Source organism: Eschrichtius robustus, chromosome 12, assembly GCF_028021215.1.
Source record: "Eschrichtius robustus isolate mEscRob2 chromosome 12, mEscRob2.pri, whole genome shotgun sequence".
Classification (NCBI taxonomy): domain Eukaryota; kingdom Metazoa; phylum Chordata; class Mammalia; order Artiodactyla; family Eschrichtiidae; genus Eschrichtius; species Eschrichtius robustus.
Genome location: NC_090835.1, coordinates 70,546,974 through 70,573,905, shown reverse-complemented (window position 1 = coordinate 70,573,905; position 26,932 = coordinate 70,546,974). Strand labels below are relative to the sequence as shown.

At 48.8% G+C, this 26,932-nt stretch overlaps 1 protein-coding gene across 1 annotated transcript; it reads right to left on the bottom strand.

Moving 5' to 3' along the window:
- Nucleotides 1-92: 92 nt before the first annotated feature.
- Nucleotides 93-26,711, bottom strand: RAB44 (RAB44, member RAS oncogene family). The gene is made up of 13 exons (XM_068559276.1): nucleotides 26,494-26,711; nucleotides 18,089-18,200; nucleotides 16,218-16,392; nucleotides 14,810-14,956; nucleotides 14,054-14,144; nucleotides 13,552-13,647; nucleotides 11,366-11,553; nucleotides 9,305-10,767; nucleotides 5,588-5,669; nucleotides 4,456-4,570; nucleotides 3,283-3,384; nucleotides 1,673-1,749; nucleotides 93-183 (listed from the first exon to the last, which is right to left on the bottom strand). Exons 1-13 carry the CDS (start codon nucleotides 26,698-26,700, stop codon nucleotides 93-95), a joined length of 2,946 nt encoding a protein of 981 aa, XP_068415377.1. The 5' UTR covers nucleotides 26,701-26,711.
- Between the last annotated feature and the right edge of the window lie 221 nt (nucleotides 26,712-26,932).

The window sequence follows — 26,932 nt, the reverse complement described above, 5'->3', positions numbered from 1 at the left end:
CTCTGTCATTGCTGTGTCCAGACAGGTGGGACAGGAGCCGAGGAACAGGAAACCCAGGGAGGTGGCCCGCCTACCCTGGCCAGGCCAGGTGCTCAGGAGCAGCAGCCAGCTCTCTTCGGTGGCCTCTCGGGGGCCACCTCCACCAGTGAGCCCTTCAGGCGGTCTTCTTGCATCTTGAGTAACCTGCGTGAAGATGCCTGGGCATCAGTCCTCTCTCTCACCTCCCAGGGGCAGCAGGGAGGGGCCCAGGGGTGCAGCTGGGGGGCTGCCCCCCACCGAGCTTCCTCTCTCCCAGCTGCTCTGCCCCTGTCCTGCGTTCCACATGGCACCAGAAAAATGGGGCCACGGAGACTTCGGCTTCCTGTCTCTTTTCTGGCATTCTCTGTAGCCTACTGCGTGCCAGGCGCAAGGGACTCTGATTATGACAATGAAGCCATCATGTCCTTGCCTTGAGTAGTGAGAGAGACAGAGAGGGGAAGGGGCGATCAGGACCCAGGAATGGGGAGGCACACAGAGGGACTTCACACCAGGTCCTGGAGGGATTTAGGGAACAAGGAGGCAGAGATGGAGCTGAGACTGAGTGGTGGGCAAGGGTTCACTAGCAGAAAAGAGGGAGGGGTGTGTTCTAGGCAGAGGGCAAAAGCTCAGTGTCAAGAGAGAGCTTGCGTGTTGGGGAAGCAAAGCCCCTTCGTTCATTCATTTATTCACAATATATTTACTGTGTGCCTGGCGCTGTCCTAAATCACAGAGCCTAAGGACTAAATGGCCAGAAAGAAGCCTTGGAGGCAGCAAGCAGGGATTCAGGGCTCTGCCGGCCAGGAAGCCACATTCAGGAACTTGGGCTTTTATCCTAAAGCAAAGGGAAGCCACTGAGCAGTTTCCTGTCAGAGGGATCTGGCGTGATCAAGTTTGCAGTTTAGCAAGCTCACTCTAGCTGCTTTGTCAGAGAAGGGGCCCAGAGATCATCTGGTCTAATACTCCTCCCGCCTCACTTACTTCATTCATTTATTGAACACCTAGTATGTGCCAGGCCCCAGGAGAAGGGGCTGAACAAAACAGGCATGACCCTGCCCTCCAGGAGCTACAGCCTGGTAGGGAAGGCAGGCGCAAAAAGAAAACAGACAAATGCATGTGCAACTACAGTTTGTCAAGAGGGGCTTTTTTGTTTTTTTTTCAAGAAGGGCTTTGAAGGACACAAACAGAGAAGGTAATCCAGAATAGGGTGGGAGGGGGTGTGGTCAGGGAGGGTCCCTCTGAGCTGCTGAAGCTTGTGGGAGGGGGGGCGGGCGGGGAGATGGCACTGGAGCCAATACAGGCCACTGAGAGGCATTTGGATTTTACTCTAAATGCACTGCATTATTATTATTATTATTTTTTTGCCGTACCGCTTGGCTTGTGGGATTTTAGTTCCCCAACCAGGGATCAAACCCGGCCCCCCGGCCACTGCACCAAGGCTCAGAGAGGGGACGGGAGACTTCCCAGAGGTGACACAGCTAACAGGCCTGGTAGAATTGGAGTGAGGAGACTCCGTGCAGTGTTCTCTCTCCTTCCCCAGACTTCTGAGCCCTGAGCTTTCACAGGTGCTTCCTCGGAATGGGCCTTCCCCTCCCACATGAGTCAGCTGAAGGCTGTCCAGAAGATTCTGGGTGGGGAGCAGCGGGGCGGCACTCACCGGGCCAGGTTCACCACAGGCTCCAGGATGTTGTGACCCAGGGCAGCGCTGCACTCTCCAAAGGAGACCCCCAGCTCCTGCAGCCAGACAGATAGGGGTACAGGTGCCGTGGGGGAGACCACTGAGAGTCTAGGTGGCAGTGCCCACCACCAAAGACCTGATCATCAGACAGAGTCCCACCCAGTACACCCCCAGGCAACCCCAACAGGTAAGGCAGCCCATCTCCGTCTCCTTGTGGCCCATAGTGCCCAGCCTTGGCCCTCTGCCCACTGTCTCTCCACCCTGGCTGGACAAGGTATCAAAGATGCCGCCTAGAAAACTCCACAGCATTCAGAGTGACGGTGGGAAGCCTGTGTCCCAACTTGGAGAATTGTCCTTGGGGACATTTTTAAGTCATTAGTTATATGTATTTTTAATTTCAAAAATATTTAATTGGGGGAAATATTTGAAAATGTAGCATAAAAAAGTAGAAATACAAAATATAAAACACTCCTTTTAGTGTTTGAGTATATAGTTCTATTCTGTTTTATATAACCCTTTTATTGGGGGGTGAGCGTGGTGGGCTAAACGTCGTTATACTTTAGGTTAAACCATATGAAAGTGCTGTTTTGATAGACACCAAACAGTCAAATATCAGCAATCTCATATGATTCAACCTAACCTATAACCAGAGATGCAGCTGCTTTTCTGACTTCACATTATATTGTAAGCATTTCCTCCACACCCTTAAATATTTTTTAGAACAGGATTCTTAATGGCAAATGCTAGCCTCTCACATGAAGCTCCACAAATTAACCACCAACTGTTGCCAAAGGTTTGTTCTTATAAATAACACTGTAAAGAATATCCTCATACAAATGTTCAATTATACATAATACACGGGTATCCAGTACATCATTAAGAATTATTATTTCTGACTCTTTCCTTAGGATAAATTGCTAGAGGAGGAATTACTGTGTCAAGGAGATGAGCTACCACTTTTAAGAGGAAAAAGTTCCCACCAACCAGGAGTCACAATGATGACCTCATGATCAGGAGAAATGAGAGAAGAAACAGGAAGGAAATACGATATGGAAATGCCAAGAGGGGTGGTGTCAGAGGTAGGGCAGGGAGCTAGTCTTTGTTCCACCTTTATTATTCTCCAGATTTTCTGGAATGTAGTTCAGTTCTATTCATAAATAAATAGTATCCACTGTCCCCTGTCTGGTAACAGGGATTTTGATGCAATCTTCCCAGGGAAGATTTTGGGTCTTAAGATAGAATAAATTAGAAGGAATGTTATGTTAATTAGAGACCAGAGATAAAATTAAGATTTGATTGGGAATTTTAAGTGAAGCTTAAAAAGATTTTGACTCTGAAGATATTTTTATGTAGGTCGGGACACTGTGGGGATTTGCTAATTCAACAGTGAGGTTCAATGTCATGCCCACTGTTACCGTCTTGGTGTTTGGGTCTTAGGCCCGGGTGGGTGGGAGGCTGTCGGTCTTTGATTGCGCAAGGGCAGGAACGGATCCTTCTCTGTGGTCTCGGCCAGGGTGACCTATTCATTACCCTCAGGGAGGGGTCTGCCCAACCCAGGCTGGGGGAGGGGCTGATGCCCACGTACTCACCTGGGCCAGTTGCTGCCCAGCCTCGGTGGACACTTGCCGATCCTCCTCACAGTCTGTCTTGTTTCCCAAGAGAAGGATGACCACGCTGTCAGACACTGCATCCTGTACACAGAACATGTTCCCTCAGCAACACATGTTGAGCACCTGCTGTGTGCCAGGCCCTGGGTAGATTTGGCCATGCTCTCCAGGAAGCTGACTGTGTGCCACTTCCCTCCACACATGCCCACATTTCCATATCACACCCACTCCACACTCTTCCCACCTCTGACACTTTCCCTTCCATCTGCAGTGAACCTACCCCCCTCTCTGCCTGCAAACATGTCACCCACTTTCCAAGGCCAACCTCAAAGTCACCTCCCCCAGGAAGCCTTCTTAGATTGCTCCTGCCCATGCCCCTCTTTCCTGCCTGTGTTGAACAGCCCATCATTTGATTACGCAGGCTGCCTTGGCTCATCTCCTAATTGTTTCATGGATAATAATAATGATAGCTTCTGTTTACTGTATACCAGGTGCTGTGCTGAAAGCAGTTATATCAGTTAATCCTCACAACTGCTCTCTGAGAAAAGTTGGGAAATTGAAGTTCAGAGAGTTTAAGTCACTTGTCCAAGGTCACAGAGTTGGGATGGGATAGTTGGGATACAAACCCAGGTCTTACCAGAACCCAGAACCCAGCTCCCCTCATGTATCACCTTATCCTGCTTCTCTTGCATCTCTTCAACTAGACTAGAAATTTCTAGAGAGAAGACAACATGTCTTTCTTCATACCCCTCTTCTGTGCTAGCACATACTGCAGAACTTCAACATGTATACATACAGCAAGTAAGTACGTAGGGGAAAGAACTAGAGATGTGTGAACAGAGGAATGATCACCTAGAGTGGCACTAGACTTGCATTATCCCCAGGTGTTAAGAAGACATCACAGAGCTTCTGTATATAGGAAAAAAATGGTCACAGGATAAAGGAAAGAGTTTGTTCTGGAGGCCATACTATGTGGTTGTAGTTTCTTTGTACTACTATGTTCCCAGCCCATCCAGCCACATACCCTCAGTAGATTATGTCACCCATATGTCTGCTGTGTCATTTGTAATCCTGGGAGAAAAGAGGGAGTGGGAAGGATACAAGTTCCCTCTTGATTCCACACACTGGGGCCAACCCCAGCAGCCATCGGCTCACCTGGAGACAGTCCAGCCAGTAGCGCACATGGGCAAAGCTCTCCTGGGAGGTGACGTCGTACATGAGCACCACTCCATCAGCCTTGCGGAGCAGCTGCCGCGTCACGCTGTGGTACCTGCCCAGAGAGTCCGCATCAGGCCATGCCAGGCGGCCTGACCCCAAGCCCTGACCTCTCTAGGCCTCAGCCACTCCATCTGCTTCTAATTGCTTCCCAAAGAGAGCGTGCATGTATTTTCCTTCTTACAGTGTGCTTATTGTTGAATAGGTAACAGTCTTCATGGCTCAAATTTCAGAAGGTACCAAAGGGCACCCCGTGAAAAGTCTCTCCCAGCCAACCCCACCCTCATCCTGCAGCCACCCCCAGAGGCAGCCAGAGTTACCCATTTCTTAAATAGTTTCCCAGAGGTATTTTATATCTATACTGATACATAAATGTATATGTACACACACACACATATACCCATATACACACTGTTTAAACAAATACGGTGTAAAACACTGTACCTATTAATATTCAGTATTCTGTACTTTGTTTCATCCACATTATAAAATGTCTTGAAGATATTTCCCTATTGGTACATAAAGAGGGTCCTCCATCATTTGTGTGGCTTCATAATATTCTATTGTGTGGAGAGACTCTAATATATTTAACTGGTCCATTACTGATGGTGTTTAGGTTGTTTCCAATGTTTCATAATATAAAGAGTGTTGCTGTGAACAGTCTTGGTCCCTTTGACATTATAGGCATGTATGAGTTTATCAATAGAATGAATTTCTAGAAGTAGAACTTCTGGGTCACAGAAGATGTGCCTTTTCAGTTTTGATCACTACGGCTTAACCAGAAAGTGGAAAGCCAGCGTTTTCAGAAGGACAGGCGATTGGGTGGCTGTCCCCTGTTGGGACGGCCATCACAGGTGCCCCGCCATGCTGAGGGGAACTCTGGGTCTGCTGTCCTGTCTCCTGCATGGGGACTGGACTCATCTCTCCATCCCTGACCTCCTGAATCATCAGGGGTAGAAGCTGCACTTGCACTTGGTTGCCTCTTAGCCCATGTTGGACTCCTCAGGGTCAGGGCTGCCCTCCACTCCTCTGCAGTCCAGGCTCAGCCACTAATGCCGACAATGCCCGTTACCTCTCCTGGCCAGCTGTGTCCCAGAGCTGCAGCACAAAGCACTTGTTGTCCACCAGCAGGGTTGTGACCCGAAAATCCACTCCTAGGACACACAGAGGAGAGTCAAGCTTACTTTCAAGTTACCATCCCGGACTTGCAGCTGAGACCTGCCTGAATACATACCTGTCCCCAGTACCAGCCAGGGTGGGATGGGAACCTCCAGCTGCTGGGTTTCCCTTTGGCTCTCCAAATCCCATCCATACTTGAGGGCCCACATCCTCCAAGAAGCCTTCCCTGACTACGCAGCTCCCACTGCACTGCCGCCCTGAGAGTTGGCCAGCGTGAGGCACCTTGCATTGTTTTTACCTCTACAAAAAAAAAAATCTGTCTTCTCAACTGCACGGCAGTGTTTATTCCTCAGGCTACTCAGGAAGATCAGTTTTGTTAATTTATTTTTTATAATACTTCTTGTTTCATTCCTAATTATTGCATGCATCTTCCCCCTTTACCCAGACAGCAGCCTAGGAGGGTGGAAGGAATGTTGGCTTCAAGGATGACCAGTTGGGCCGTGAGTTGTCCACCTTCTGCTGCTATGCGGGCTGTGTGACCTCAGGCAAGTCACTTCACCTCTCTGAGCCTTCCTTCCTCATCTGCAAGGTGGCAATTTAAAAACACCCACATCACTGGGTGGTTGGGAGGATTAAATGACTTATGTCCAAGGTTCAGCCTAATTTCTAGGGGGTGCTTAGGAGGTGGTAATTTTTATTATCACTATGAATTCTCATCTCCCTGAGCCCCAACTCCTCAAATTTCACAGACCCACCCTTCCCTGTGTCATGGTTCTAGACACCTCCTATGCCTGGAAATATGGAAGTAATAGTGAAGTCCCAGGGAGGTTTGGAATCTTTGGGGAGCACCTTCCAGCCAACCTCTACTTCCCAGGGACACCAGGCGGGGTGGGGCTGATAGAGAGGGGCTGCTTTATCCATGCTGAGCCCACTGCAGGGCCCAGACCAGCTCAGGAAAGGGGCATCTCCTCATATTATCCCTGAGCTGGTAAGACCTTCCTCAAGGTCTAGGTCTCTCATGACAGCCCCCAGAAGCACCTGCTGCTGTCCCTGGTGGTGACTGAAGCCACAGACCACCCCCCACACCCATGCTCTCCACAGGAAACTGGCAGAAGTGGCAGCTGGCAGTCCTGACCTCAGCAAAATGCTGAAGCAAAAGTCTGTCTGTAGCATCCACTTCTCTTTTTTTTGGCCGCACCATGTGGCATACGGGATGCGGGATCTTAGTTCCCGACTAGGGATCGAACCCGTGTCCCCTGCAGTGGAAGCGCAGAGTCTTAACCACTGGACCGCCAGGGAAGTCCCTCCGTTTCTCTTTACTGCCCTCTTTCCTCAAGGTCTAAGGAAGCCCAGGGTCTGCAGAAACTTCTGAGGTTATCCAATCCCACCCCCAGAGATGATATCCAGCCTCTGCTTAAATACCCACTGTGTGATCTACTGAGCAACCCTAACCCTAACTAAACCCTTGCATTTAGTAACTTAACTCCCACTTTCCACCTCCCTGCCCATCACCCTCCTCAATCCACCCATGTAACCCCACACCCTCCCCCAAACATGTTACAACTTAACCACATAAACTGTTAGAAATATAATGTTTTCAGCTTCCCAAGTGATCTGCTATTTTACATGAACAACCCCAGGGAGAGGGCAAGGCTGAACCCATAAGAGGGTAAAACTTCTGGAGTGGGGGCGCGTGCTTTGAAGGCAGGTGGACCCGGGTTTGAACTTTGGGGCCCAGGTAGGGCAAGAAATTTAACTGGGTCTTCAATTCTCTGTTCTCCTCGTCTGTAAAATGGGGGTAGATATGGAGAAGCCTCAAAAAAATGCACAATCAGCTATAATTTGATTGGCTCTGGCTCTGGCCCTCCACCAGCCCTGTTCTCAAATGGAGGCAGGCGAGAGAGGGGGGTGGGAATGGAGCAGGGTGATGCTGAGTGGGGAAATGTTTATGGCTGAGGAAGCAGGAATCGTCCCCAGTGATAGTTAAAACAGATGGATGACAGCCACCAAGGGCACCAAACCACAGCTAGCAGTGGGACAGATTTGGATCACACACCTGGATCTCAGGTCCTCCCAGCTGGCTAGCAGTGCATGCAGAGTTGCCTTGTCTTTTTACAGTTATGCAATCTGTATTTTTCTCTACTGAATTTTGTGGAAACTTCTTACCACATAATAATGGGAGAGGCTCAATCACAGGGAGGGCTGATGTAAGGAATAAGGCATGTATGCCTGGTGCATTGTAGGTGGTCAGTAACCAGTAGCTTAGGTGATTAAGGATGGTGGCCTTGCAGACCCTGTGACCCTGTTCAACATCAGACCAGGCTTCCTATGGGTCCCCTTTTCCTGACAACACTGCATTTTTTTTTTTAAGTATTTGTTTATTTATTTATTTATGGCTGTGTTGGGTCTTCGTTTCTGTGCGAGGGCTTTCTCTAGTTGCGGCGAGCGGGGGCCCCTCTTCATCGCGGTGCGCGGGCCTCTCACTATCGCGGCCTCTCTTGTTGCGGAGCACAGGCTCCAGACGCGCAGGCTCAGTAATTGTGGCTCACGGGCCCAGTTGCTCCACGGCATGTGGGATCTTCCCAGACCAGGGCTCGAACCCGGGTCCCCTGCATTGGTAGGCAGATTCTCAACCACTGCGCCACCAGGGAAGCCCAACACTGCATTTTTAACTGTCTCCCCAGGTGAGGATCCTCAGGCAGAGAAAGTTTCAAGAACTTGTCCTGGGGGGCCTCTCTTACATAAAGTTTGAGAACTTTATCCACTGGTCTAGCACTGATCCCCATCAGCACGCACCCTGATGGACACAAAGACATGAATCCTTCCAACTTTGCCCCTAAGCTGGCTGTTCCCACGAGCTCTTTTCTGTGGCTCTATGCAATGTTCAAGTGGCCACATATCCCAATATTTTTAAAGAGAGGAGGCTTTGTGCTATGGGACATTTCATTTGCAAAAGCCACTGAATTAGACATTATCAAAAGTTTACTTATAATAATAACCATAAAAATAACTAATATTGAGCACTTAATACACGCCAGATATTATTCCGAGAACTTGATATGTATTAACTGAACTAATTCTCACAGCCCCTCTATGAGGTCAGCACTACTGTTGACCCCATTATGCTCAGAGGGGTTACATAATTTGCTCAAGTTCATACCACTAGTAAGAGGCAGAGCTGGATTTTGAACTCAGGCACCTGTGTTCCTAACTTACCCCACTCTACAAACACATTCTGCGTAAAATATTCAACTTGCCAAAGGCCACTTCCTGCCAGAGTCTGGCTGACTGGCCTAGGGTTGGTCCTGAGCAAATTCAAGCAGCAGGGACCCTGTGCCTGCGGTGGCCTGCCCAGGGGCCACATGGGTGGAGACCTGCTTGTTTTCACCATCAGCCAGTGCTGGCAGCTAAATTGCAGGGTGCTTTATTGATGTGGTACATTATTAGCTAATCAGATCAATGCAGAAAAAGCAAATTACCTGTAATTAGAGATGATTAGTAAAATAGCCAGATTATGCCCATATAAAATAATGTCTAATGCAGGGCCTGTGGTGAGGGCAGAACCTACAGCTTCCTCAGGGATGGCTTGCTCTGGGCCTGCTCCAGCTCTTCAGCCTGGTCCCCCGGGTCTCCCCTCCCTCCCCTGCCGCTCTCCCCAGGTGGCCCTTACCCACAGTAGCTGTCAGCCCAGTGGCGAAGGTGTTCTGGTGCAGCAGGTGCAGGAAGGATGTTTTGCCCACATTCGAGTCTCCCAGGAAGATGACGTGGAAGGCGTAATCAGGATTGGCCAAAGACTCACTGGCTGTGCGGTCCCGTGGGGATGGGGTCAGCCCAATGCCTCCGGAGTCCATTCCTGGATCTTCAGGCCTGTTTTCTGCCCTTGGCTCCCTGGATTGAGGGGGCCCTGGTTCTTCTTCTGCGTGAGTGGTTGTAGGTTGGGGCCTGGGCTGGGCTTCCAGCTCAGCCCTGGTGGGGAGGGTTTGTGTGGGCTCCTGGGGCCCTGCTGCATCCCCAGGCTGAGCCCCTGTTGGGGGAGAGCCCCTTGAAGGTGATGGTTTTTCAGGAGCTGGGGCTTGTGCCTCAGCCTGAGCCTGTGCTGTGTCAGGTGGGAGAGGAGCAGGTGGGGAATCGTGCTGGGGGAGTTCCGAGTGCCCAGTTTTCAGGCCATGAGCCTCAACGGACAGCTCTGACCTGAAATCCTGCCCTCCTTGGTCCCCTGCTTTCCTTTCGTCAGCCCTGGGCTCCTCTTCCAGACTCTGGTGGGGTAGGGCAGGCAGCCCTTCAGGCCCAAGGACCTGGCTGTGAACTTCCTGTAGTCCCCCAGGACGGCCCTCCTGTGCATCTGGGCTCAGCTTGCCCTGCTCCAATCCCTCCGTGGGAGCCTGACCCACAGGCTCCAGGCCCTGGGAGGGCTCATCCAGCCCTGCTGTGAGGGCTCCAGCTCCTGAGGACCCCATCCCTGGCTCAGAGCCAGCGGCATGTGGGTCCTGAGGGAGGGCCTCTCTCTGCCTGGGTGGCTTGGCTGGGACAGGCCCAGGCCCGGGGCCCTCATCATCTGGGTATGAGGCCTGGAACTGTTCACTGGGCCCAGCTGGGGCCTGGGGAGGGGGAGAGGTCACATGAGGAGGGGCCCCATCCTCCAAAGGAATGAGCACTTTGAGCGCAGCTGCCACCAGGCCCCCTGACTCCCCGGCTGGAGCCCCTGGAAGCCCCCAGCGGAAGTGGACCCCAGGGCTAGGCCCTGACTCCTCCTTAGGTTCCAGGCTGGGGGGGTCTCCAGTCTGCTCTGGGCTGATGTCCTGCCCCTCTGGGTCCACTCCTTTCTCTTCCTTGGTCCAGGAAGGCACCCCAGGGGGGCTTCCTGGGGACCCATCTGGATGTGAAGGTGGCTCCTGACCAAAGAGAAAAGCACGCGGCTCTGACGTGGAGATCTGCCTGACCGCTCGGGGTGTCTGGGGGCCTGAGGAGGCTCTCGGAGCTGGGGGTGGGCTCCTGGAGAGCTGCAGGGCACTGTGGCGGGTGCCGCTGAAGCTGCTGCAGAGCTGGTCCCAGTCATCACTGTCCCCAGTCAGTCCGGGCAGGGGAGCCTCCTCAGAGGAGACTGAGGCCTTCTCCTCACCTGCTCTGGGGACACTAGAAAGGGTGTGGGAAGCTAAGGTCAGGGGAGGGGCGGGTAGAGGTCACACCAACCCTGTCGGCATCCATCACCACTGGGTGTGCACCTCACCGCTAGCCCTTCCTCCCAGTCTTCCCTTTGGCAGCGCTTCTGTCCCGGCACACACTCCCTACCCTTCCCCACCTCCAATCCTGCTCATCTTTCCAGGCCTATATGGAGCCTCACCTCCTCCAGGAAGCCTTCCCTACCATTCTGGCCCATCCCACTCCTCTGACCTGTAACGAGTAGAGTGGGTGCTGTACCCGCCAAGGATCCAGCACTGCACTAGCCTCTGTGTGTGTGTGTGTGTGTGTGTGTGTGTGTGTGTGTGTGTGAGTGAATCCCAGTTGTGTGACTCATATGTCACGTGTGTCTGGGCACATGACTTTCCCCTGTCTGTCTCCTTGTCTGAGAAATGGGCATGATAATCCCAGCCTGGCAGGGCTGTTGAGAGGTTTAAGGCGGGAGTCTGTGTGCTCTGGGCACTGAGCAGAGCCTCGGAGAACTCAGAGCCACCCTCCCCTCTTCCAGGAAGCCCCTGGTCTCCAGCCCAGCCCAGGGGTGGCAGCTACTTGCCTCGGTTCCTCCTCCATCTGCCAGGACACATGGCCCTTGGTGGCATTCAGGTGCCCCCTGGTCACCTGCAGCTGCCCCTGCACCTCTTCCAGCCTCCCAGCCAGGTCACACTGGGCCTCCCGAAGCTGCTGGTTCTCCGAGCTGGCCTCCTGGTGTGTGCTGCTGAGGTGGTGGAGTTGGGCCTCCAGCTGCAGGAGGTGGAGGGTGAGGAGGAGGGAAGCCCAGGTGCCCTTCAGGGGAACAAACAGCCTCCCAAGGCCACTGTGGGGCACAGACTCCAGGCTCCTGGAGACCCAGCTTAAAACATAGGATAGGGGCGGGTGGGGGCGGTTGTTACCCCCTCACTGGCCTAATTAGCTCCATTACCTCCCACCCGGGAGAGACACTGGAATTTTGGGGATGGGGAAGAGAGAGGGAACTGTGTAAGAAACACAAACTGCCAGCACCACAAGGGCCTGAAGCATACATGGGATCACACCCTCCTCTGCTCAACGTTCTGCAATGGCTGCTCATCTCTGAGCGCATCTGGTCTACAAGGAGCTCCTGATCCAACAGCAGGTCACAAGACTGGGAGATGGAGAGCTTCTTGACCATGCCGAACGGAAGGCAAAGGCCTCACAATAGCCTCCAAGGCCCTGAACAGTCTCCCCCCCAACCCCACCTCTGTTACATCTCTGACCTCCTCTCCCACTACCACCCCCCAACCTGCTCCCGCAGTCTGTTCCAGCCCACAGGTCTCTTTGCTGGTCCTTGGACATTCACAGCACATCATACCCGCCTCAGGGCCTTTGCACTTGCTATTCCCTCTGCCTGGACTGCTCTTCCCCCAGATAACACATGGTCCACTCCTCACCTCCTTCAGGTCTTTCCTCCAAAGTCATCATCTTAGTGAGGCCTTCCTTGACTCCCCTATCAAAACCCTTCTGTCCCCCTGCCCTGCTTTACTTTATTCTCCTTAACACTTTCACTATCTAATATGTTATAGATTTTACTTGCTTATTTAGTTTATCATCTCTCTCTCTGACTAGACAATAACTCCACGGACAGGAGTTATTTGTGTCTATTATGTTCCTCAGAACCTAGAACAGTGCCTGGCACATAGTGGGTGCACCATAAATAGTTGTTGGGTGAAGGAATGAATAGCCTTGCGGGGAGAGGCTTCACACCCACAGGGGACAGGACAAAATGGTCCCATGTGGAAAGTCTAACCTCCTCCCTTGGTAGAAGGGGCCCGCCTCAGTTTCCAAGGAGCAGCTACTGCAGAGGCACCTGGGAAATCAACCCATGTCAGGAGGGTGAGACCAGATAGCAGGACCAGCCAAGGCAACAGTGGGGAAGACTCTGGGAACCTGGTCCAGTGCTGAAGGAATGCAGGTTGTCCTGGTTACAACAGATGGTGGTTTTACTAAGGTCAGTGGTCTGGAAGTTGAGGAGGGAAGAGACAATGGGGCAGGGTCTCAGACCCAAAGGCTTAGCACAATGCCAACTGGAAGTGACTATAGGTTACGAGACCTGAGGTGTTGGGGTAGCAGGTATTCTGACCAGGAAGCTAGGTCAGGTTCAGCGACAGTAACAACTGTGATATGTAAAGCACCTACTACCAGCCAGGCACCGTCTTAGGCCCTCAAATATAGTATCTCTAATAATCACAGCAGCCTTCTAAGGCAAAAGTTCTGATCTCCATTTCTCTGGTAAGGAAACCAGGGGTCAGAGAGGTTAAAAACCTGCCCAAGGTGACTCAGCTGACAATGGAAATGAAAGTTGAACACCATCCTATCACCAAGCTTCTCCAACGCTGAGACTTTGTGTTTGCCCAGTGCTTTCCTGTTTCAAAATGCTTTCCCATTTATTACCTCATTTGACACAACTAGCTGGGGAGATGCAGTAGATGTGGCTATTCCCATTTTACAAATGGAGACACTAAGGCCAAGACAAGCAAAATTATTTCCTCAGATTTGCATGGTTTTTAATTGGAACAGCAGGAATTTGAACTTGGACCTTCTGACTCATGTCCCAGTACTTCCACTGCACTACCCGGCCTCATCTCAGAAAAAGGCCAGAGACATCGCTTTCCTAGGGGCCAGCTCTGATGCAGGAGCCCAGCGAGCCCAGGGAACCCTCAGGAGATGGGTGTCAGGGTCTGTGAATCCTCAGAAATTGGGCTCCAGGGGAAACCCGTCACTCACCTCCTTCTGGCCCTCAGTCAGGCACTGCACCGCACGTTCCTTGGCCTCCAGGACCTCCTGCATCTGGGAGCTGAGGGCCAGGCCCCGGGAGTCGCTCTGGGGAGCAGAAAGGTCTCAGCCCCTGTATTGTCGAATCTAAGACCCAGCTGGACTGCGCTGGCCCTCCCCACACTTCACCTCCACCCAGGCCTAGGGTGCAGGGTCCAGGATGTCTCAACAAGGAGGGGTCTCGGACAGCTGCCCTGGCTCAGGCAATAGGAGACAGAAACCCAGAGAGCAGAAGGAGTGGCTCTGGGAGACACGCGAGACCTGGCAGAGGTGAGCAGGGGGCCCAGGCTCAGCACTCCCCACCCCGCCTCTCTGAGGAATACGAGCTCAGGGATATGAGAAGATCTACTCCCAGCAGCCTCCTGCTGCCCACACTGGCCAGTGGCCAGCCTGCTGCTTGGCCAGCAGGGGAGTTCAGGGAGGGAGGAGAGGTTGGCTGTCGCGGAGAGCCTACCTCAGCCTGCAGCTGCTGCTTCTCCTGCCGGATTTGCTGCTCCATCTCCTCGTAGAGCTGCTGGACCGCGCGATGGTGGTCAGAGTCCCGCCTGGAAGGGGTGGGGGGCGGGGCCAGGCAGCCCATCAGCACCCTGGGACCCTGCTGCTGGCAGAGGTGGTCTGGGCCTGGGTTTGCAGCCTATGCTACTGTCCACCTCACTCTGCCAGCGGTCACTGACCCCTGTCGCCCTGAGAACAGTCACCCCAGTAACAGCTCCTGACATATATGCCCTTGATATAGATCATCGGATCCCATCATGCCGACTCCCATAACCATCATCAAGATGTTGGTTCCTGTGGCCCTGTCTCATAGTCCCCAAAGCCCCATCACTCTGTCCCCACTTCCCGCTGTTGCTGTCCTCCTACCCCCATAACTCAGACTCCCTGGCAAGGCTGTGCCCATGCCAACCCCAGGATCACCACATGCATTGTAATCTATGTGAGTGCTGCCCTGGAGTTAGGTGCCACAGTGGCCCTGCACCAAGACACACTGACCTTTCCCTCTTTGGCTGAAGGCCTAACTCTGTCCTCCCCAGTAGGTCCCCTTAGTCACCCCTTCTTCCAGTTCAGCTCTGCCCGTCCAGCTCCCAGGCCCTGCAGTGGACACCTGGCCTCCATTCTTTGGAGCTGAGAGAATTCAATTAAGATTCAACTAAAATGTAACGAGCACCCACTGTGTGCCAACACCGGGCAAGGCACCCCGGCCCCAACTCACTTCCTCAGGGTCAGCTCCAGAACCTCCTTTTCGGTCTGTGCTTCCTGCAGGCGACTGTTCATCTTGGCCAGAAAGCCCTCCAGGTTGCCTGCCAGCTGGGGCTCCTCCTGCTGCAGCTTCCTCCATAGCTGCCAGATTTCCGCCTGCCTGGGAGGGGAGGATAGCCAGAGATTAGACACGAGGTGGGACCAGGAGGCAGGGGGAGCCCCACTCCTCGGTTTTAACGGCAACGCTCCAAGAGACTTGGGCACCTGGGCCACGAAAATCTATTTACACCCTACAAGGTGAAGCTCAAATGCCACCTCCCCCAGGAACCTTTCCCAGTTGTGCCCTTTCCCTTCGTGAATCCCCACAACACTTTGTCTCTCTATGGTTTGGTGATTAATTGTGGGGTGGGGGAACTTGGGAGTCCGATGGCCCAGGGCTTCCATCTGTCTTCTCTCTTCTCCCACTCTAGCTGTGTGACCTTTAGCAAGTCCCATGCCCTCTCTGAACTTATTTGTAAAATGGCCACTGGAGAATGAGACACACCCAGTGAAAGCACCGGCTTGGGCTCTGGCACCCAGTTGGCACTCAATAAATGCTGCTTTCACATGGATTTAACTAGGTCATGAAGACAGATGCCTGAGGGCTGAGTCCAGGCCAAAGCTGCCAAGTGGGTAAATCACTCCCCACCACACCTGTCCCGCCAGGCTGCACCCCAATCCCACCCTGCCTGCCCCACAACAGCTGCCCCACCCTCTGAGAGCTTGTCCTCACAGAGACCTGCGGGGTGGGAGAAACTGGGAGAACCTGGGCAGACAGGTGAGGGCGATTCCCTTGTTGGTTCTAACAGACCCAGTGGGACCTGGGGGGTGTGAGAGGGGCATTTCTAGGCAGGAGCCCCTTCTCTAAGCATGAGTGAACGCCAAAAGCCCAGAGCCTGAGGCAGTCTCCAAGCTCTCCTGTCTCCAGTCCTGCCCAACTCAAAGCATCACCATGCCTGAAAAGCATCCCCCATCATACCCCTGGGGGACCCTCTTTTTGGCACCCTTGGGGAGCTTTGCATTCTTAAGAATTGAGTCCCCTTAGGGAGCTGACCCTTCAACTCGCTAATCCTTCTGAGGAGTGACCATGTAGGGCAGGACAGGGAGGGAGAGGTTGAGTGGGATGGACTCCTAGTGGGTAGGCTTTCTCCACACGTGGCTTCATTTAATCCCACAGCAGCTCTTATGCTCACTCTGTGGCCGGGGAAACAGAGGTCGGAGGTTAGGCTACTTGCCCGCAGTCGCACAGCTAACAAGTGGCTAAACCAGGATTTCTGCCCAGCTCTACCTGGTGGCTCCCACTCGACCTTGTGTCCAGGAGAGTCCTCACCCCCACTGACCAGCAGTGGCTCTCCCTGCACCCACAACCATGCTGGCCTTACTCGGGAAGTGAGTGGCTGGCTGCCGGTTGCTCCATGAAGGCAAAGAACGCCTCCTTCTCCTCAGTGTCGGCCTCCTCCTGCACTGGGAAGCTGGTGGCTACAGATCCTCGCTTGGAGGACTGTGGCCTCCTTCTGTGGAGCCTGTGGGTGCTCGGGCTGGAGCCAAAGATGTTCTCTGTGAGACAGAGGGGTGCAGAAGGGAGCAGAGTGAGGTTCAGCTCAATCCCTTGACCTCCCACCTTGCCTTGCTCCAGTCACTGGGGAAATCATTATATCTGTGTCAGTCACATTTTACTGGGCCAGGGTCATACATTCCTCACATCAACCTTTGGCGTCTACTCAAGGTAGACACTGTGTCCCTTTTACAGATGAACATCTGAGGTCCAGAGAGGCCAAAAGACTTGCTGGAAGTCACACAGCAGCTCCACGGTGGCCAACACAGTCTTTTCACTCAGTCAAGGGATATTTATTGAGCATCTACTATGTGCTAGGGACAAAATTGGCCAAAATCCCTGCCCTGGTGGAGCTGACAGTCTATGAATGCTGAAAAGGACACTTTTTTTTTTTTTTTTAAAGTAGATTTGCCAAGTGAGCTAAAGGAATGAACAGGGTAATTTCCACTGAGAGACTAGACAGAGTCTACTTTAGAGGGGGTGGTTAGGAGTGTCCTGAGGAAGTGACACTGGAACTGAGATGTGACTAACAAGAAGGAACAAGCGATGTGGATTTCTAGGGAAGCATATTCCAGGCTGAGAGAACAGCACATGCGAAGGCCCTGAGGTAAGAGCCAGGTTGGCATGCTGGAGGAGGCGAGTGGTATTGAGTGAGCCCAAGAGGTTGGAAGGGTCTGGATGGTGCTGGCCTGTAGGCCCTGGGAAGGGGGTTGAATTTTGTTCCATAGACCTTGGGAAGTCCCCAGTATAGTGGGCACAATGGACACAGATGTGAAGGTGGCCTCGGGGCTACATGGACAAAATGTTCCCTCTGCCCCACTCCCAATTCCAGACCCTCATTTCCCCTCCCTACTCCCAGCTTCTCAATCACCAGAACTGGAGCAACCACCTCCTGGGGCAGCCCCAACCTATAAATGCAGATTCCTGGCCTCCCTTCCTGTTGTTCCCCAAACTCTTGGACACTCAGCAGACCGGAGAACTCCAGATGGCTTTGCAGACATTAAAAGCTGAACAGTGCTTTTCAGGATCTCTGCAAGGACACCACTCCTTCCATTCCCTGGGCCAGAAGGTCTTCCCCCATCAAGCTCAGCAGGAATATTGTGCACCTCCGGCTTTGGTGTCTTTAGGTCCTTCTGGGCATGTCTTGAGAAGCCGGTGTTGGAGTAACCTTGGCCAGTGAGGGCTAAGGAAGGGCTTGGGAAGCCCCCACCCACTAAACATCACCCTCTGCTTCTCCCTGGGGCCTCGATTTCCTTTAACCAAAGCCAGAATATGACCTTCTTCAGGCAGAAACAAGGCCTGTGGTCTCAAGAACAGGTGGTGCTTAACGTCTTGCTCAAGGGAAACCTTTTACTGGGGAGAAGACAAGGGAGGCATCAGAAAGCAAGCCTGGAGGCCTCTCTGGAGGAGGGGGATGCTCAGGGGAGCCACCAGCCAATAAACTGCTCTCTCTGGTGGAAAGGAAGTCAAGTCTCCTGGGCGAGAGTCTTCAGGCTCAGCTCTGCCTCGAACCAACTGCCTTCCCACTCAGGCTTAGTGTTCTCCTCTCCACAGAAATCTGTATCATCATCCATGCTCAGAACATGGGCATGTTATGAAGGTCCTGTGATTGGTAGGGAGTCCTGGGGTCTTTCCCGTCTGCCCAGCCTTGCCTCATGCCAGGCACACTCCCCAGAGGCCCCCCCAGGACAGACATACTGAGCCCAGAGCTGAATTCTTCAAGGGAGAGGCGTCCCTTCCGCTCCACATCCACCCAGTCAAAGATCATCCCCGGCTCCTCCTTGCTGCCCAGGAAGCTGAACTTGGCCACCTGCAAGGAAGAGGTAAGTTGGGCGCTGTTCCCACTGGGGAGGGCTCTGGACCACCCTCAGAAAAGGAGAAGGTGTTTGTCTTCAGCCATCCCCACCTCCCCTCTCCCCAGTTTTGGAGTCCCACCGCCAACCTGACCTCAAGGCCGACCCTTGAGGCTCTTGGACCCTATCCAAGGCCGCCCTCTCAGCAGTGCCTTGAACTTTGTCCACACCTTTTCCCTTCCTCCATCCAACATCAAAACCTACCTGTTCTGAGTCTCATCCCTTTAGGACTCTAATAAAGGACAATAGCCAATCCTCCCCAGAATGTGTTTATCAGTCTTCAAAAATTATCTAGAACTATTCAATGATGCAGTATAACAGACTATGTTCTGAATTAAAATATTAATGTCTAGTTTAAAATTTTAATTAGAACTTGGAGGACTTCCCTGGTGGTACAGTGGTTAGGAATCCGCCTGCCAATGCAGGGGACACGGGTTTGAGCCCTGGTCCAGGAGGATCCCACACGCCGCAGAACAAGTAAGCCCATGAGCCACAACTACTGAGCCCGCGTGCCACAACTACTGAAGCCCATGCGCCTAGAGCCCGTGCTCCACAACAAGAGAAGCCACCCCAATGAGAAGCCTGCGCACCGCCATGAAGAGTAGCCCCCGCTTGCTGCAACTAGAGAAAGCCCGCACACAGCAACGAAGACCCAATGCAGCCAAGAATAAAATAAATAAATAAATAAATTTATTTTTTTTTTAAAAAACTTGGAATTGCTTGTTCATGTTAAATATAGAATGAATCCTAGATTATTTTTTTATTACATATGGGTTAGGATTAGGCTCAGATGTATTCAGCAAAAACAAACTAACAAACAATAACAGAAAAACTCAAATAGCTGAGGCTTAAATAATACAAGCTGAGATAAGTAATCTGAAGTATTCGGGCCACGGCTGCTGTGGCAGCTCCACTATGTCTGCAGGGCCTCAGACTTCAAGCTCGAGGCTTAACTGTCCCTCAGTGCCACCCTCCACATGAAGGTGAAAGAAGCCTCCGGAACTCAGAAATCTCTATTCCAGACAACAGGATGGAAGAAGCAAGAAATAAAGGTGTCCTCCTTTCCTCATATGAAAATAATTCCATCCCACCTTTCCCAGATGCATATATTTTACATAGCTGCAATATTATGATGTATATAATGCTGTACCTTTTTCTTATCCATAATTTCTTCACATCCATAACTCTCATTGAAATTGCTCCTTCGTACTCTTGAATGGGTGTTCCAAAATTACTTAACTTTTCCCCTATTCTTGGACATTTTTTGGCTCTGTTTTCACTTCTATAAATAAAATGCAATGAATACCGAAAAGAAAATTATCTAAAACTTGAAAATAAGTACAAAGAGTGGACAGCACATCCTTTCAGTATTCTACAGGGGGGGTCAAGGCCACCCAAGCATCTTCTAGATTCTGAGAATGTACTTAATTCAACACATGGTACTGATTGGGGGGTCCCAGACTAAATGAAGTCACATGTTAACTTGTAGATTTTGTCCAGGAGAGATGCAAATAACTTTTGTCTGACAGAACAGATAACCCCAAAGATTTATGGCCTGTTGTACATTAACCAGCTTTAAAAAAAAATCTATCTCAGCAATCCGATTCTAACATTTCTTTGTTAAATTGTCCAGCTTTTAAAGTGTTCTTTCAACCATTCATAACATCTCTCATTAATAAATGAGTTAAATAAAACCTCTGGTATAGACTCATTTTATTTTTGTCTAAGGGTCATGATTTTACCTTTTTGGAAATTCTACTTTGACAGTTTTGGAGGTTCATGGAGATGCCCCAGTGGACTCAGCTGTCAGAACCCAGTAAACTGCATTGCTGGAAAAAGAGCCCCAGATGGACTCTGGGAACCCAGGAACTTTTTTTCTTGGCTCTTGAAGGGAATCCCAAGTGTGGCAGAACTTTAAGTTTGCTGACTGTTTCTCTAGTTTTTACGTTTTTGTTTTTACTGATTTTCTGCTTCTGGTTTTGGTGGTAACCATGATGGGGAATTCCGTTTTACGGACTGACCATTTGTAGCTCTCCATGGGATACATGAAGGAGACCTAGTGTCTGTTGGTTGAGAGACAACAGAAAATCTGGTTTGCTAATCCTTTGTTGTTGGTGGTGGTGTGTTTGTTTTTCTAGGTGTGACCTCAAATCGGTTAAGAATTTTGTGCCCGCTGGGGAGGAGAACAGCTCTTTGAAATCTGAACTGGAGAGTTTTTGTTTCTGTGTTTACTTTTGACCTGTGGCTAGGGTTGGAGAAAAGAAGCCCTGTCTGTGTGTCTACATGTCTGTAATTCAGAACGGCCCTTAACTCTCATTTTGAGTGTGAATATTTTTCTGTATCTGGGTATTAATGACTTAGAGTACTACATCTCTCACAGGGGTTCTGTGTGGATTGGTTTGTAGAGACAAATAAATGTTTATATAAATCTAATGGCCCCCAAAGTCACAGAAAAAAAAAAGAAACTGAACTTCTAATGCTTTAAATGTGCTGGACTTTAAAAAAAATCCCTCTTACAAGAAATTGCTAACTAAGAAAACTTTTAAGGATACAGGTTCAGATAATTAAGGTGAATCTTTGACAAATTAAATTAAATTGGTTTAGGACTTCCCTGGTGGTGCAGTGGTTAAGAATCCACCTGCCAATGCAGGGGACACGGGTTCGAGCCCTGGTCCGGAAGATCCCACATGCCACAGAGCAACTAAGCCCGTGTGCCACAACAACTGAGCCCGTGTGCCACAACTACAGAAGCCCAGGTGCCTAGAGCCCGTGCTCCACAACAAGAGAAGCCACCGCAATGAGAAGCCTGTGCACTGCAATGAAGAGTAGACCCTGCTCACCACAACTAGAGAAAGCCTGTGCACAGCAACGAAGACCAACGCAGCCAAAAATAAATAAATAAAATAAATTTATTTAAAAATTTAATTAATTACTTAAATTGGTTTAATAATTTTGGTTTACAAAAGACAAATAATAGCTATCTCTGTTTTCTCCATCTTATATTAAATATAATACAAGTATACATTCTATTTTTCATAAGATCTGGATTTGTTTTTCGTGAAGAAACTAGTTAATCTGAATTTCCTACACTTCTCATTTTGTTTTACTTATCAAATGAGCCAACATTATCTTTACATGATGTTTAAGATTATAAAAATGTGAATCTGGGGACTTCCCTGGTGGTGCAGTGGTTAAGAATCCCCTGCCAATGCAGGATTCGATCCCTGGTCCGGGAAGATCCCACATGCCCTGGAGCAACTAAGCCTGTGCATTACAACTACTGAGCCTGCGCTCTAGAGCCCGCGAGCCACAACTACTGAGCCCGCCTGCTGCAACTACTGAAGCTCGCGTGCCTAGAGCCCGTGCTCCGCAGCAAGAGAAGCCACAGCAATAAGAAGCCCACGCACCGCAACGAAGAGTAGCCCCTGCTCACCGCAACTAGAGAAAGCCCGTGCACAGCAATGAAGACCCAATGCAGCCAAAAATCAATCAATAAATAAATTTTTTTAAAAAAAATGTGAATTTGTGTTCAACTCAGTTGACTCATTATTGTAACAAATTTTATATCAACAGTACTTATATTTTTTTAGTGTGTCACCTTACACACAATTTCCGAGAGCCTTAGGTAACTTGAAACTGAACTAATAATAATTAAGTTAATTGATAAATAATTTTTGGCTACCTGGAAAATTTCTAAGAAAAATTTAATACTGAAACGTTGATAGCTAAGCATAATTTTAAATATATATCTTTTTACTTATTTTTACATGCTAAAGAGCAGCTGTTCTTTGGGTCATGTTAGTGAGCGAATTCATTTTTTCCACTTTAAATAGTTATGCAAGGGAAAGCAGGGATTCAAGTAGATATGTGTCTACCCATATTCATATCAGCTATGTTAACAATAGCTAAAAGATGGAAGCAACTCAAATGTCCATCAAGGGATGAATGGATAGGCGAAATGTGGTATATACAAACAATGGAATATTATTCAGCCTTAAAAAGGAAGGGAATTCTGACACATGCTACAATGTGGATGAACCTTGAGGACATTATGTTAAGTGAAACAAGCCAATCACAAAAAGACAAATACTATATGATTCCATTTATATGAGGGACCTAGAGTGGTCAAATTCAAAGTAGAGTCGGGGTTTCCAGGAGAGAGGGAGCTGGGAGAATGGGAGTTAGTATTCAATGGGTACAGAGTCTTCTTTAGGGAAGATGAAGAAAATCTAGAGTTGGATGGTGGTAATGGTGATGGTTGCACAGCATAATGTCACTGAACTCTGCACATAAAAATGGCTAAAATGGCAAATTTTAAGTTATGTATATATTATCACAATTTTTTTCAAGTTGTGCAAGGGATATGTGTGATTGTAGAAAGTCATGTTGTGTATTTGTGAGATTTGCTAGTTTACTAAAATGCTGTCTAAGACAGTTCTCAATTATTTACCCATTAGTTTTTTCTGGGAAATAGAGTTTAATTACTTTGTTAAAAGTTATAATCACTCCGATGTTTGAGATGATACTAGGAACAAGAGTGACAGAGAAAAACAACTGTGTCTGCAAGGAAAATGGGATGTGCTTTTGCTTTCCAAGGGATAAGGGAAGTGGTTTTGTCATAAAGTGCTTGGTTGTTCCAGAACATGAAAAAGCAAAATCTGAATGGATATAGAGAGTAGTAGAGGATTTGTTGAAAGGGAATCTTATTTGTCTTGATTTATAATACCTGAGTCTGAAAATAGACTATGAAGTATATGTTAACATTTTGCTAAATTTGGCTCAGTTTTGATGGGTTTAAAACTCAATCAATAGGGGGCTTCCCTGGTGGCACAGTGGTTGAGAATCCACCTGCCAATGCAGGGGACACAGGTTCGATCCCTGGTCCGGGAAGATCCCACATTCCGTGGAGCTACTGACTCTGTGCTTTAGAGCCCTTGAGCCACAACTACTGAGCCCGTGTACCGCAACTACTGAAGCCCACGCGCCTAGAACTGAAAAGCCCGTGCACTGCAACGAAGAGTAGCCCCCGCTCACCACAACTAGAGAAAGCCCGTGCACAGCAGCGAAGACCCAACACAGCCAAAAAAATAAATAAATAAATTTATTTAAAAAAAAAAATCAATCAATCTTGTGAAAGTTTTACTGCCACATGTTATATTAATGCAAAACTAGAATTTGGCTCCATCTCTATTAAAATGATAAATTGGTCTTAGAGCTCTAGGCAAGGGTTAAAAAGGGGTTACTATTAATCTTCTGTGTAAGTTGCCTGGAAAACTGATTCCATGTCTCAGCAGAATAATTTTCTCTGCTTTATTTTGGCTTTATCATGTTCTAATTTTCTTTAAAACAAAAAGCAGAGCCACGTCCCCTATAAAAGAGCTAAATATCCTTGCAATAGTGTTGCCTTCTATGTTTATTTCAAAATGTTTTATTTTATTGTCACTTTGATTAAATAGGAAACCATGTACTATTTCTCAGGATCCCATGATTCTATCTTAATCTAGTGCTCTATCTTCTCTGATAGCTCCTTTGGTTTTGCCTTCCCAACATCAGATCCTAAATTAAAAAAAAAAATTAAATTAAAATGTCAGGATAAAAAAAAAATGTCAGGATATCTTTCTCTTTATTTATTAAATACCTCAACACTATTACAAGAGCATCGTGGGAAGAACTGTCAGATCAGAAAAGATATTCAGCCTTTCCTAGGCTAAGTTTACATAGGTAAAACACTCTTAATATAAATATTTCAGAAACTGCATGCTTTAGGGGAAGGCCCTAGAGATTTCTCAATGTCTTTACTATGCAAAATATGTTCTTATCTTCAGGGGAAACACTGATCAAACTCTTATGAAATAGTTATATACCGTATCCCAATAGAACATTTTACTCTCTTCCATTCTGATATTATTAGTTACTGTAATAACTACAGGCTTTCAGTCTCATTACTAAACACATTTCTGCTTTCCTACCCTTGCCTGAAGTCTTGGTTACAAGCTGCAGGGCAGTTTGTGTCTTCCACAAAGCACAGACTCAAAGTCTTGTGGAAAAGGACTGTACCAGGTTCTATGAACTATTGATGCTTTACTTGGGTACAGGATTCCAAGCTGGCATTACCCGACTTTCAGACTGAGCCAGTGGATCACAATTTCTAGGAATCTTTTCAGTCCAGAAGCAGCCAGCTCACACAAGATCCAGTAGATCAAGAATTAATCACATGGAACTGAATGAATGGTTGAAGGAAATCGAGTTGTAGTTATTTGCTGGGAATATAGTTGATATTATTTTTTTATTGTTTTGTTTTTATGGATGTATGAGGAAATCTTCTCTCTGTCTTCTTGAGCTGTCTCTAACCTTCAGTTTAGGAAATTATGCTTTCATAAACTGAAATTTAACATTTTAAATGGTATCTGAATCTCACTGAACCCCTCCTGATTCAGAAACCAATACTTTTCCTGAATCTCTTTCCTTTCTCTGGCAATATAGTTATTTACACAGTTTCAGTAAGAATCTGTCCTCCTTTTTACTGGGATATAGTTGAATAGATCAGTTGTGTAACTGGATGTTGTATTAAAAGATGATTCTCATTTAATCAAGTGTGACAAGCCTACTGCAAGGAGCACTTGTGGAAGCAATGCCTGCAGAGCTCTCGCAGGAAGCTGGCCTGGAAACAGGTGATAAGGAATGTTACTTCTGGGCAGGAGAGGGACCTTAGAAAAATTGGGAACCTCAAGAAAAGAGGAAGTCCGTCACATTTATAGGTGCTGCAGGTGAAAGATGCTAGAGAGAGTCTTATGCTTGGTTTCCACATTAGTAGGGAGGCCAACTTGTTCCAGTTTGCCCAAGACTTTCCCAGTTTCAACACTGAAAGTCCCACATCCCAGGTACCCTTCCAGCCCAGGCAAACTGGGACAGATGGTCACTCTAGGTAGAAGAACGAATAACAGAGGTTTTAAAAGTCCAACTTAAGATTCCATATGAAAATTTCTGGAGAGAAGCTAAAATGGCTCAATACTTCAAAATTCTAGATTTGCAGAGCCCAGTCAAGGAGGTCCACATGCTTTATTTGCACCCTCGCTGCATCTAAGGAAATGATCGAGCCAAACCAAATGAGATCAGACTTTTTTATGTCAAAAATAAAAAACTTTGGAGATTATTTATGATCACAGGAAATTATCTGAAACTTGGAAATAAGGCAAAAAGGTAGACAGCACATCCTTTCAATATTATATGGGGGTAAAGACTACTCAAGTGTTGTCTAGACGAGAGGAATGCACTTAGTTCATCTCATTGTTTACCTTTCATTAGAAGTCCCAGACTTATCGAAGTTACTTGTTAACTTGTAGATTTTGTCCAGGAGAGGTGAAAATAATTTTTGTCTAGTAGTACAGATAACCTCAAAGATTTATGGCCTGTTGGACATTAGCCATTTTTAAAACTGAACTCAGCAAATTTATCCTAACACTCTTCTGTCAAATTGCCTATAAATATTCCAGCTTCTCAAATGCTCCTTGAACCTGTCATAACATCTTACTGGTTCCCTCACTGATTGATAATAATAATGAATTAGATAGATCTTTGATAAGTATTGATTTTATATTTACTCAAAAGTCTTTTTTTTTTAACCATTTTGAAAATTATATTTTAACATCAGCCATTTGTACTTTTCTGTGGCCCTGAGGGTGGAATATAGGAAGGGTCAGTTTTGATGGGGGAAGAACAAAGTCTGGAGTATAGAACAGTATCAGGAGGAGACAGCAGGTCCAGTGAGACTCCAGTAACCCACATAGGACCCTTTGTAGAAAATGAAGAGAAACCAAAAAAAAAAAAAAAAAAAAATCCAGCCAATCTTGGTCTAGGTCACAGCCTAAGATTACTTCTTGGCATGTACAACCTTGGCTGATCTTCTGTTTCACTGAAGTTTGCAGTCATTGACATTGTTTGATTTCCAGGGCCCTGACTGCTCCCAAGATAAACTTCCCTGCTCAGTGGGCCTGAAATTATACCATTTGCAAGTTACTTCTTTGACCTAAAACCTTTCCTTTGTTAATATGCAAATGCTTCTGGAAGAGGGTAACACAAAAGGCCTTATCAATCATTTACACATTAGTATAAACAAATTCCTAGCCTTTCCTAAGAGCAAATTTGAGATGAGAGAAAGGGAAAACAGCAGACAAGCTCTACTTTCCTGGGATGGGAGAGTCTCAGAAGGCTGTGGAAAAGGGATTCAGGGGGATGGGGCTTTGGACTCACCACCAGGTCCTCTCGCGTGACAAAGCCCCTCTCCTTGGCACCACAGTCCTGGAAGAAGCCCTGCAGTTCTGCAGCTGACTCGGAGGACCAGGACTCTGGCTCGGGGGCCACAGAGGCATCCTGGCCATCAGCTGGCTCTCGCATCTGCCGCCGGCGGCTGGAGCCTAGCTTCCGGCCCTTTCGGGGCACTCTCTGTCCACTCTCCATGGTGCTTTGGCCTGGGGACAGAGAGGTGAGGGGACACTGGACTGCTGAACACAGTCACTCCCTGCTCAAAACTCTCCCATGACTCCCCATCACCCCTGGAGAAAACCCACGGTGGCTGACGAAGCCCTGCCTGATCTGACCTGCGCTGGCCTCTCTGACTCATCACCCACCCCCAGCTGACGGCCTCCCACACATCCCGCTCAGGACCTTTGCCCTTTCTGTTCCCTCGCCT